Raw genomic sequence first — 11757 nt, 5'->3', positions numbered from 1 at the left:
TCGTGGCCCAAGGAAACACAGTGTGGTTGTCAGGTAGTACTAAGTACCATCTGAAGATTCTGATCATGAACATGAAGTGAGAGTAGCCACCTTGGCTGTTTCCTCCAGCTACATTCAGCTACACGGGTGCAAGTACAGACTAAGCAGACTTAGCCGAGGATGTGGTTTTGGCAGATGAGTACACCAAAATGAGTGAGAGGTAAAGAAGTTCAGGGTTTATTCAAGAGTGATCCCGATTGACCATGGAATATAAATAAGCCGGAAGAAAAGGGGACATCGAGGTGGTGAGGGAGACGGTAGTATCAATTTTTTGATGGTCATGGTGACTCCAAATTAATATAGCTGGGATATTAGAGGGAATGGGCTGGAAAGATTATAGGTGGTCAGAGAGAGGGATGCGTGAAACTTAAACTACGGAGTGGCTGAAATTCCTTGGTAACGACAGGAATGAACGCCCAGGGAAGGTGAGACATAATCATTGGACTTTTTAAGGGAACTGAGGCCAGTTTGTTGGAAGGACAATTTAAGTCAATAGTTCTCAAACTTTAGCATGCATCAGAATTAAACGGAGAGCCAATTCAAACAGAGATTGCCAGATCCCACCCCCCCTTCCTAGGTAGAACCTGAGAATTTTCATTACCAAGTTTCCTTACTTTGAAAACTACTGATCCATGTGTATGTTGAAATGGCCAAGAATTAAGACAGAATTCGTTTTGTAGAGTGACAGAAAGCCAGGAGAAAAAAATTTATCAAGAAATAAAGAAGAGTGGCCTGGTGACTGGTAGAAAACTGCAACAATCAGGGGCAGTGGGTACATAATCTGAAGACTAGATTTAAAGCTTTGAGTTTTTACGGGGACTGGTTAGAAGCCGTGTGGCTGAAACCCTGGTTGGTAGCAAAATGTGATTACACCAAGGCTGAAGGCATACTGTCAAGGGCCTTGCATGTATTTATCGGTATTTTAAAAGTATCCGGGCCTTTCATTTGGTAAGCAGGCCTAGTGTTAAGTTCCCTGGTAAGGGAATCTCTGGCGGAATTGCTACTGTATTTATCTCAAGAGTCATCCTGATCATACTAATTCGTATTCCAGTAGAAATGAAAACCACACTAATTAGGAAATACTAAGTCTCACAAAGCTAGGTATCACTTTATATACGATTAGGTAGGCTGACATCTGATTTGCCAAGAAAGCTTAAACAGCCTGACAGTAGGGCAAGGGACTGAGAATATACAGAAAGCAATGCAGAATGGAACCGTGAAAAACAACGTAAGGGAGTCTACAAGGAGTGAAGGCCGGGCAGAGGCTACACATGGGATCACCACCTGGGTCCAACTTGCGGTTCTACGGATTACCCATGGGATCCTAGCCAAATCACTGAGTGCTTCTGCTGCTTAGTTCCTGACTTCTTAACACATTACTGACCAGGGGATTTTTTGCAGAAACTAACTCCTGTGGCCGTAGTATGTCTCTGATCAAAAATGTCTTAAGTGGGTCTATCATTTGTGCCACATGCCTCAGAGGGAAGCTGAGGGCTAAATGATATAGTCAGTGAAAATGTAAAGTGCTATACAAATATGAGATGTTAAAAAAGTAAATTATATTGAGCCATCCTTAGAAATCAGGGCAAAATATGTACTTAGGTATATAAAAGATAAGTGGAAAAGAAAAAAGAAGCTTATCCAATGAGAGTAATGCTGAGGTGTATAGAACAGAGGATTAAGTATGCAATGTGGACAGAATCACATTCAATGTGGTCTTGAAATGCAAGCCTCAGGCAGGCTTTGCTGTTTATTGACAATTTATGTTTAATAACTTTAAGACCACATGCACCTCATGCATATTTCTACCCTAGCTTTTGTTAATGGATTTGAAATTGCCCGCTGCTGCTAGCCTATACAAAGTGAAGGCTGGGATTGTGCCTTGTCTAAGTCCTTCAATGGGTTTCCGTTCACAAGCCACAAGGTACTCTAACTGCATGCTCAGTTACCTGTCTCACCAGATCAAGCTCTGTGAAACAGGTGTAACAGTCTTGTTCATGAATGTTTCTACCATTTAGCATACCTGGATTTAGGAGGTGCACCAAAAATATCTGACTTCAAACTTAAGTTGCCAGTGGCAAACACTTGGCACACAAAAATTCAGTGAAAGACAGTCTGAACAGTTCTGTGCTAGGAGGCAAGACATTTGGGGTTTAGGAGGACAAAAAGTAACAGGCCTGCAGAAGTCAAGTGGCCAATTCAGAGTCCACTGCTATTTTAACCCAAGAAAATTCTGTACATACACTACTAGCCACCCTACACCAGAGGTGTGCCGTATGGCAAAGGCGGAGGAAGTAGCAGTGGAGTGAGTAGTAAACATTTATTTTGAGGACTTTCTGGTGTGACCATGTAGTTAAAATAAAATCACATTACGTATCATGAATCAACTTGGCCTCTGTAGGTTCTTACTAGTGCTAGCTGATCTCATACCTTTAAATTTTTATAAAATTAACTGCACTGCTCACTCACGTATGCAATAGAAAAATTCATGAAAATCACCATTATTGTAGTAGTGTCTTTTCTGTCTGTTGCTATGCATATTTTAAGTTACTGAATGCTTTTTGAAAAGAGGTAGTTTCAGTTTTGACCACCTGCAGTAAGTTAGGCATTACTTCACAGTTCAGAGAGTAGCAGTCTCTCCTTGGAGAGTTCTTGCCTATCACAAAGAAAAGCTGTGCCCTTTATTGGCTAAAGCAGCAGTGTTCAAAACCAGCTGGTAAATTTGGGATTGACTGGATAAAGGTTCAATACTATTAAAGGATTAATACTATATTGTGAGCCATGATGCTTTTCCAATATGCAATCATCTTTTGCTTATCGTCAGCTGGTATTCCATGTTGTGCAATGGCTGCAAAGAGAGTTACAACGGATTTAGAAACATACCAACGAGACACTCATAGATGGTAAGAACCCCAGGAAAAGCCAATGAATGATTAAGTCGCTCCCAAATCCTCAATAAAGTGGCTCAAGATGACAGACTGATACCAATCACTTGTATTTATTTCAGGACATAATATACTATCTTGACCCATGGACGATACTAAACTATAATCCTGTTAAGTATCTATAGGATATTTTATTTTTGTAAAGATAGGTCCTTAAAAAAAAAAAAGACAGATTAATAACATATCAAAATTAGATTAAAAACATAGGTCATTGCTTTCATTCTCTGTCCTAGTGTTAAAGATGTTACAGACACACAGAATATCACCCGGCTGGTCTCTTTTGGGGAAGCTATATTCAAGTTGACAAAAAGTACCCCTACATTTACAGACACAGCTGTTGCCAAAGGGGTCTTTCTCTGATTTTAGCAAAGAAAAACAGTCCAAATTGTATTCTTTATACTAGGTGATTTAACTAGTATATACCATGCTTGGCACATGGTATTATTTTTCTCCTACTGGAACAAGTTCTTGTTTTCTCAAAGCCTTTCCCCAACTTTTCTAAAATTAAGCTTAAATATCATTTATTTCAAGCCTTCAAAGTAAAATGCTATCCTCATATATACATGCACCAGGTTGGTATATTCATATCTATCCTTTCCAATTGCAGGCTAAGCAAAGACATGCATTTAGAGCTGTATTAATGTATTAAAGCAAAAGACAACCCAACTTAATATCAAGAGAAATTGTGACCTTCCATGTAGTGCTTGACAGAGAAACACTGATTTTGACACATTGTCTTATTTTATTCAAATAGCAGTCTGCTCACACATGGTCCAAGAACACCCAAATAACAAAGCAAAGATTGGTCTTCAAACATTATAGCCAATGATGCCACGCTTGCCTATGATCTCGCCAACATAAAACCACATCCACACCTCAGTGGCCACCAAACCATTCAGTAGAGCTTCCTGAAAAAAGAAGCACAAATTTTAATGTACATTTTTTCCTTACATATTTAAAACTATTCTTTTCCAGGATTAAGTGACAGAGAATATAAGGATGCTATTCAAATTAAAGGGCAGTTTTAGTCAAAGTCAAGAATTACTGATGTTAACTTTAACTGCTGAGAACCCCTGAACTTTCAATTATGTAAGGTAAGTAGGCCAGAGCTTATAAATTCTTTCAAAGCATTCTTTAAAGACCTGAACTGACTTAACCCTTTCATTATTAGTTTATGAGACACTTTATGAGCCCTAAAACAACCCACATCCTGGAAATAGCTGCCACATTTAGACAGGGCATTCATATGAAAGGATGGCTATAGGAAGGCAAGTCTCTGAACAGACATTTCTGTCTGGCCAAAGAAAATCTGTTGAAAGATGAAGAGCTCTATCTTCCCCTTTAGACATAATTTTTATTCATTTATTATTTGGTTTAATTCTTTCCAAGTATTCAGTAGTTTCCCAGATCAATGTTTTATTGCCCTAAAGAGAAAAAGTACACACACACAGTTCCAGAAAACAGCAGTTCACACAAGCACAAATATGGATCTTGAAACTCCAGTTGAAAAAAATACCTTTCCACAACAAAACTGGGCCTTTTCCTTTCAGCACCTGGAAGTGAATTTGTTCCAATTCTTTTTTCTTTTTGGCTGTGCTGAGCAGCATGTGGGATCTTAGTTCCCTGACCAGGGATAGAACCTGTGCCCCCTGCACTGGGAGCACAGAGGAGTCTTAACCACTGGACCGCCAGGGAAGTCCTCAAATTCCAATTCTTTTTTTTTTTTTTTTTAAAAGTTCCAATTCTTTAGAATTCTTAAGTCTTTAGATTTTATCTCCACCCTTCATATTATATTATATGCTTCTAGGTTTTGGTATTTTTACCCTCCATGAGTCTTAGCTGCTTGACTGTGATATAGACCAAGAGATCTTTTGGCCAAATTGGGGATAGTTTTAGGACTACAGACAAAAAAAGTACAGAATCAGCAAAGCAAGCCATTCTATTTAGTACACTAAACAAATAGGAAAGGAAAAAAAAAGCTGCCCAGTAAAAATGATCACTTCTTTGTTATAAGATTAATAGGAAACTAAGACATAAAACAGCCCAATTATTTCAACCCAGATGACAAAATTACAAAGGTAAGTATCTTTCTTCTCAGTCAAAAAAGAGATTATCTCTCATTATGTTGGTTTCAGCCTCACTGAAAAATACATATATTAATCAAAACAATCAGAAAAATCCCAAGGGGAGACATTTTCTTTTACGCACATACGTTTTCATTTAGCCCATAGTTACCTTAACTGTGAGCTGTTTGAAGCTACCAGTTTGAGCACTATTGATAATTTTTTTCAAGCTCTGAATAGCTGTAGGGATCTCAGCAGGGGTTGGAGGAACCAGCTCAACCTTGGCATAGTGCCAAAATGTGGCCAATCGAGGCTTCGAGTAAGTCACAGCAGCTGGAAAACAAAACAAAACAAAAAACCAGGATGAACTCACTAGAGACCGAAAGAAGCAGATGTGTGGGCTGGACACAAATATTTATTCATGCATCACATTCATTCAATGCTTGTACCAAATGTGCACCCGGTGTGAAAAGTCAAAGCTGCTCCCTGGAAACCAGAGGCTTTTAAAGATGCAGAACACCTGTGTCACAGGGCAGTTCAATCAGGCAGGAAGCTATAAGCACATTCAATTATGCCAGGCCTTCACTAGTGGCCAGTACCAGAGTACTAGTACTTCATTTATGAATGGCAAATCTAGTTAACTATAAAGTTACTAGAAGTTGTGTTCAAAAACAAGAAAACAGCAGCAATGTAACCATATTGTCTTGTAGAGACCAAAAAATTTGGAGGGAAGAGGTGCAGAAGGGGAGGGAAGGAGCTCTGTAGAATGGCATCCTTAAGAATAAGATTAAAACTTGTCACTATACTGGCCACAAATCCAGATGGAATTATACCAATTAGTACCCATTTTTGGTATCCTCATCAATATGTGCTGGATTAACAAAGGCACAGCTGCTCCTCCTTCAAAATACCACAAATAATAAAAATAAAGCCTACGTGTAATGTTAAGAGCAGCCAAAACTTAACTCTGTTATTAAGCTGAAATTCCTCAAGGTATTTACTATTTCAGGAAAAAAATTTTTTAACAACCAGGTTAGATGTGAGACTGTGGTAGTGATTTCAGCAAAAGAAAAGGTATTTTATATAAAAAATTACAAGACAGCATGACAAAAATAGCACAAATACATGAACATCCATAAAGTGTCTACTGTTTAAAGACAGATAACCCAAAGCTCCTGGTACTTTCCCTATTATTAACTGCCTGTATTTAGGTTATTTCACTACTCTTAAAGTTACTATCTCCGTCATCCTCTGGCTTAGGGCCATGGGTAAATCTTTAAGCGGACCCAAAGTTCTAACAGATAGTTCTAAATAGAACTGCCAAAGCCTGCGCTATCAAAGAGAACAAAGTCTTGTTTAACAGTCAACAGTCTTTAAAATTATCTTCAACATACAGATATATTCTTTATAAACAAACAAACAAATCAGTACAATGTACACAAACACCGTACTTTAGTTGGTAAATTTGTTTCTCAGGGAGTTTAGGTTAAAAAGTTTGAAACTGCTTTACATGCATACAAGGGATGAACAAAATGTAAGTAAGTTAATGGTGGATGATGGGAGCCAGGTTTCTCACTGTAAGAGAGGGAAGTTACAGATGTGGAAGAAAAGAACAAACCTTGCGGTACTGGATTAGAGTTGCAGACATTCATTATGAACCTATGTTTAGTTTTATATACAGATTGATCAATAAGAAACAATTATAGTTGACCTTTGAACTGCACAGGTCCACTTATATGTGGATGTTTTTCAATAAATATGTACTACGGTACTTCACGATCCGAGGTTGGTTGAATGCATGGATGTGGAACTGTGGATATGGAGGGCCAACTGTAAAGTTATACTCGGATTTTCAACTGCATGGGGGTCAGCGTCCCTAATCCCCACATTGTTCAATGGTCGTGTGTGTGTGTGTGTGTGTGTATGTACACACACCCATGGGTGAGCATACAGATGGTCCCCAATTTTTGATGGTTCAACTTATAATTTTTCAACTTTACAGTGTGAAAGTGATATACATTCAGTAAAAATGATACTTTGAATTTTGATCTTTTCCCAGGCTAGCGATAGTGGGTACCATACTTTTTTGTAATGCTGGGCAGTGGTGGCAAGCTGCAGTTAGTCTATCATGTGATATGAGGGTAAACAACCAACACACAACCATTCTGTTTTTCACTTTCAGTACAGTACTCAATAAATTACGTGAGATATTCAACACTGTTTTATAAAATAGGCTTTGTGGTAGGTGACTCTGCCCAACCGTAGGCTAATGTAAGTATTCTGAGCACGATTAAGGTAGGCTAGGCTAAGTTATGATGTTTGGTAGGTTAGGTGTAATAAATGCATTTTCGACTTACAATATTCTCAACTTGTGATAGGTTTACTGGTACGTAATTTTATTCTAAGTAGAGGAATACCTATACGCACACACCTCCTTGTCCACTGAGAGGGCCTAGAGGCAATGATATTCTAGTACAACAGTCCCCCCATATCTGTGATTTTGCTTTCCATAGTTTCAGTTACCTGCAGTCAACCACTGTCCGAAAATATTAAATGGAAAATTCCAGAAATAAACAATCCATAAGTTTTAAGTTGTGTGCCTTTCTGAGTAGTGTGATGAAATTTCGTGCTGTCCCTGTTCCATCCTAATGCTGTCACAATGCCTACATCATCTGCCCCACCTCATCCTATCATGTAGGCATTACAACATCTCACTCATCAGAAGGGTGAGTACAGTACAATAAGATATTCTGAGAGACAGCTCCCCTCACATAACTTTTATTGCAGTATTTTAATTGTTCTGTTTTATTAGTTATTGTTGTTAATCTTTTACTGTGCCTAATTTATAGATTAAACTTTATCATAGGTATGTATGTATAGGAAAAAACAGCATATATAGGATTCAGTACTATCTGTGGTATCAGGCATCCACTGGAGGTCTTGGAACTTACGTTCCATGAATAAGGGGTGACTAGCATAGTCTAGTGGCAAGGAACATATCCAGTACCTAGATCTTAGTTTCAAAATACAATTGTCCAATAAAAGGAACTAGGGTTCCTTGGAGAAATGGCTAATTCTAAGGCTGGGGCAGGGGATACATAAGATGAATCTGGGGAATTCCCTGGCGGTCCAGTGGTTAGGACTCAGCGTTTTCGCTGCCGGGGCCCGGGTTCAATCGCTGGTCAGGGAACTAAGATCCTGCAAGCCATGTGGCATGGCAGGGGAAGAAAAAAAAAAAGTCTGAAGCATCTTGTAGTACCAGAAAGTAAAGGGGAATGTCGAAGGGACAGAGGTGCCAAAGTGACAGTTCTCAATGACCAAAGCTGGAACAATGTGAGCAACAAAATAAATAACATACTACTGTACTACTGGAGGTACAAAGTTTGAAATAAATGTACGTGAATCCATACAATAAATGACTGGATAAAAAAACGGGGAAGAAGAGACAAATCTTTCTCACAGAAGAATTCTATTTAAATATGTGTAAATATTCCCTCTTACAGGAGACAGAATCCAGCCCCTGCCTCCCTTAATTTAGTTACTTGCTTCTAAAGAATACAGTATGGAAAGGAAAAAACAGTAACTTTAGGAGAAACTTAGTGAAACTACCTTAACCAAGTGATGAAAGCTAACTTCACTAGTGATGTTATATGCATATCACTTACATCATGATATGTGATTAGGGGACTTCATTTTTGTGGTATTCTTTCTCAAAATCCACAGCTCCAGGGACTTCCCTGGCGGTCCAGCGGTTAAGACCCTGCACTTGCACTGCAGGGGGCGCGGGTTCAAACCCACATGCTGCGAGGTGTGGCCAAAGAAAAAAAAAAGAAAAAGAAAAAAACAACAACAGCCCCATAGCTCCAGACTAATCATGACAAACACACCAGACAAATTCAAAATGGGGAACATCTTTAAAGGATACCTAGACAGATACCTACACAGACATCCTGAGACTGTCAAGGTCATGAAAGGTAAGGAAAGGTTGGGAAACTGTCACACAGGAGACTAGAGAGATAGACAACTCATTGCACTGTGGTACCCTGGACTGGTTGCTGGAACAGAAAGAGATTAACTGGAAAAGCTGGTGAAATCCAAATAAAGTCTCAAGTTTAGTTAATAGGAAAAAAAAACAAAAACCAAAAAAACCCCCCAGACTCTATGACCTTTCCGGGGAAGTTTGATGAATAAAAATTACTTATTTCTGTAGGCTTCTTTGTCCTCCAGGAGAATTAACAGATATAGTTAGCAACATTTTAGATATTTAACATTAACACTTAATACACTAAGTTACAAAGCAAAATACAGCTCCACTTTAACATTCTGACCCCAGTTGAGTTCTCCTTTCTGAGTACTTCTGGAAGAATAACAACCTGTATCTTTCAATTATTCATAGTAATAGAGGAAATGGTTGATATGTTTCATAATTATTTTCATATTACTTTTTTTTTTTTTGTAAATTATCATTAAAATTAGTTTGCAATTCCCCAAGATGCACCACCGAAAAGATGTGAAAGCCCTGGGAGGAGAAGAAAAATCCACTTGAAATTAAAAAAAACTTGCCTCAAATCATCCACAAAGTCCAAATAATCAAGCTACTATTCCTTCTCCTTGTATTATGTAAAAATGTAGAGCTTTATCTTAGTCAAGTTGTAAACTTAAGTTCTTTGGTGAAGTGTGTAAACGGATAATAGTGGTGGACTGTGGGGTTCCGTAGGAGAAGAGGATCAGGTATTTATAGTATCTGACACTGTCAGGTATTCAGTAACTCATTGTTCGACTGCTGATGGAGAAAAGGGAGGAGACAAGGAAGAAAATTTGAGCGAAAGCCGTTCAGAGATCTGCGCTTCAACCACTTACTAGAATATAGCACATCTAACGAAGAAGCTTCCGTCTACTTAACTGATCTCACTATGCGGATAAAATGAATAGCTTGCTACCCAGCAAACAAATGAAATATTTACTGACATAAGACTACTACCCTGGGCTGTGACTATTCAGGGTTGTTCTGAAAAACAGCGTTCTACCAGTAAGGCTGCATCCAGCTTTTTCAAACAGAAAATCCTCACGAACGCTAACCTATGGTAATAAACATTGCTGCTTACAAATACCCCTTCCTATGCTTACCGGGGCAGGAATATTCGTTCGTAAAGCCCAATTTCACCTAAAAATTCCCTTAGATTAAAGGCGAAGTATCTCAGAATCTGGCCAGGACAAAATGCAAAGGCAACGTTCCAAAGGTCACCCATCCTTAAAAATTCTGCAGACTTCCACATACTCCACTGAGAAGCATACAAGCTGATGCGGCCGCATTTCTGTGCTTTCAAGTGTCTCTGCCTGCCGTCTCCCACGCTCTCCTAACTGAGCCATCCCCTCTCTATTCCTCCTGGTGGAGGTCGAAGGGCGTCATGGCGGCGGCTGCTGGGCGACCCCGGCTGCCTGTACACTCCCTCCGCTCGCTGTCGCGGTCAGAATAAAGAATTTCTAGGTTGTAGACAGAACCCAAGCCGCAGCCGCAGGCCTGGCCAGCGGAAAGCTAGAGAAGAGCCGCCAATCCGCCTCCTGCCCCCCACCCCCCAACCACGTTCAGGCCGTGCCCGCCGCGGCCCCCGCTGGCCGCTCGGGTGACCGCCGGCCGCGTCCTCCCCTCGGGCCCTCGCAGGCCTCTCCGCCCGCCCGGGTACCCGCGTCGGCGGGCTGATGCCGCGCTCACCGCTGACCAGCGCCGGGGCCTTCTCCGCGAGGTTACGAACAAACTGGGCCATGGTTCTAGGACGGAAAGCCCGTCGCCCCGACTGGCCGGCTGAATGTCACCCTCCCGGAAGGACCTGCCGCAGGACCCCGTTCCGCTTCCAAGGTCAGGCCTCCCCTTTCCGCGCCTGTCCAAGATATTTAGGTGTCCTAGTATTTTTCCGGAATTCAGTGGGCCAATTCATTTTCTTCAGTCACAGATGAGAAAGTGGGTACGAGAAGATGAGACCAGAGAGCACGTAAAAAACAACGGAATTCCGCAGAGAAACAGGCATTTCTTGGGGCAGCCGCTCAGGGAAGTTCGAAAGGCCGGCGCGAGGAGGGAAGGCGCATGCGCCCTGCGGTGGCGCCAACCTCCACTTTTTTTTTTGCGCAGAGTGCTTTTGCAGCTTTTCAGAGAGAACGAGGCAAGTTAGGGCTGGAAGGCACCGCTGCGATTTTTCTAGGCCAACATGATCGTCTTCCAAAGGCAGAGAGGGTCCTAGGCCAAACACAGAAAGTTAGGGGCGGAGCAGGCGCCACACACCCTGTCAGCTGACTTAGCCCATTGCCTTTAGTTGATCTTTTGTAATCCTGGTCTTCCCCGCATCCTGTATTAGGATTGGAATCCAATTCCCCTAATTCCCTAACCAGCCGCAAGGAACTATGGGGATATAAGGAACAAAACCACATTTACTGAGGGCCTCCAGTCTGTCAGGCATTTTGGAATTTAAAGAAAGCCTGTGTGTTAGGTAGTGTGCCCATTTAAGACTGGCATTGGTAAATGGCCACAGTAGCTAGTGAGTGGCAGAGTTGGGATCTGATGAGGTTGCAATGTAAACAGAGAAGAGGCGTTAGTATCGGATTAGGCGTGGTGCTGATCTGGGAAGACTTCCTAGAGGAGATCCTTGGGTTGATGTATAACAGAACAGGTGTGTCCTACCGAGTTGAACTTTATAGTTAACATGACTGGAAGGAAA

The 11757-nt window shown here is 40.8% G+C and overlaps 1 protein-coding gene across 2 annotated transcripts; it reads right to left on the bottom strand.

Moving 5' to 3' along the window:
* Nucleotides 1-3021: 3021 nt before the first annotated feature.
* Nucleotides 3022-11060, bottom strand: ATP5MG (ATP synthase membrane subunit g). 2 transcript variants are annotated; one of them, XM_057553687.1, is made up of 4 exons: nucleotides 10761-10816; nucleotides 8989-9102; nucleotides 5220-5380; nucleotides 3022-3892 (listed from the first exon to the last, which is right to left on the bottom strand). In XM_057553687.1, the coding sequence occupies exons 2-4, from the start codon at nucleotides 9014-9016 to the stop codon at nucleotides 3794-3796; spliced, it is 288 nt and encodes a 95-aa protein (XP_057409670.1). In that variant the 5' UTR covers nucleotides 9017-9102; nucleotides 10761-10816; the 3' UTR covers nucleotides 3022-3793. The 2 variants fall into 2 exon arrangements, with proteins under 2 accessions (XP_057409670.1, XP_007196656.2); XM_007196594.2 differs by lacking the exon at nucleotides 8989-9102 and having other exon boundaries at nucleotides 10761-11060.
* Between the last annotated feature and the right edge of the window lie 697 nt (nucleotides 11061-11757).

The sequence above is a fragment of the Balaenoptera acutorostrata genome, chromosome 9, assembly GCF_949987535.1.
Source record: "Balaenoptera acutorostrata chromosome 9, mBalAcu1.1, whole genome shotgun sequence".
NCBI lineage: Eukaryota > Metazoa > Chordata > Mammalia > Artiodactyla > Balaenopteridae > Balaenoptera > Balaenoptera acutorostrata.
Note: the sequence above shows the minus strand (reverse complement) of the source record. Positions and strands in the feature narration are given on the sequence as shown.

What these genes read in the sequence shown, in the direction of transcription:
- ATP5MG (XM_007196594.2), bottom strand. Translation starts at nt 10,812, where the DNA reads ATGGCCCAGTTTGTTCGTAACCTCGCGGAGAAGGCCCCGGCGCTGGTC. An exon ending in GGCCCCGGCGCTGGTCAGCG is followed by an intron (nt 5,381 to 10,760) that starts GTGAGCGCGGCA and finishes TTTGTTTTCCAG; the next exon opens with CTGCTGTGACTTACTCGAAG. An exon ending in TCAAACAGCTCACAGTTAAG is followed by an intron (nt 3,893 to 5,219) that starts GTAACTATGGGC and finishes TTCTTTTTTCAG; the next exon opens with GAAGCTCTACTGAATGGTTT.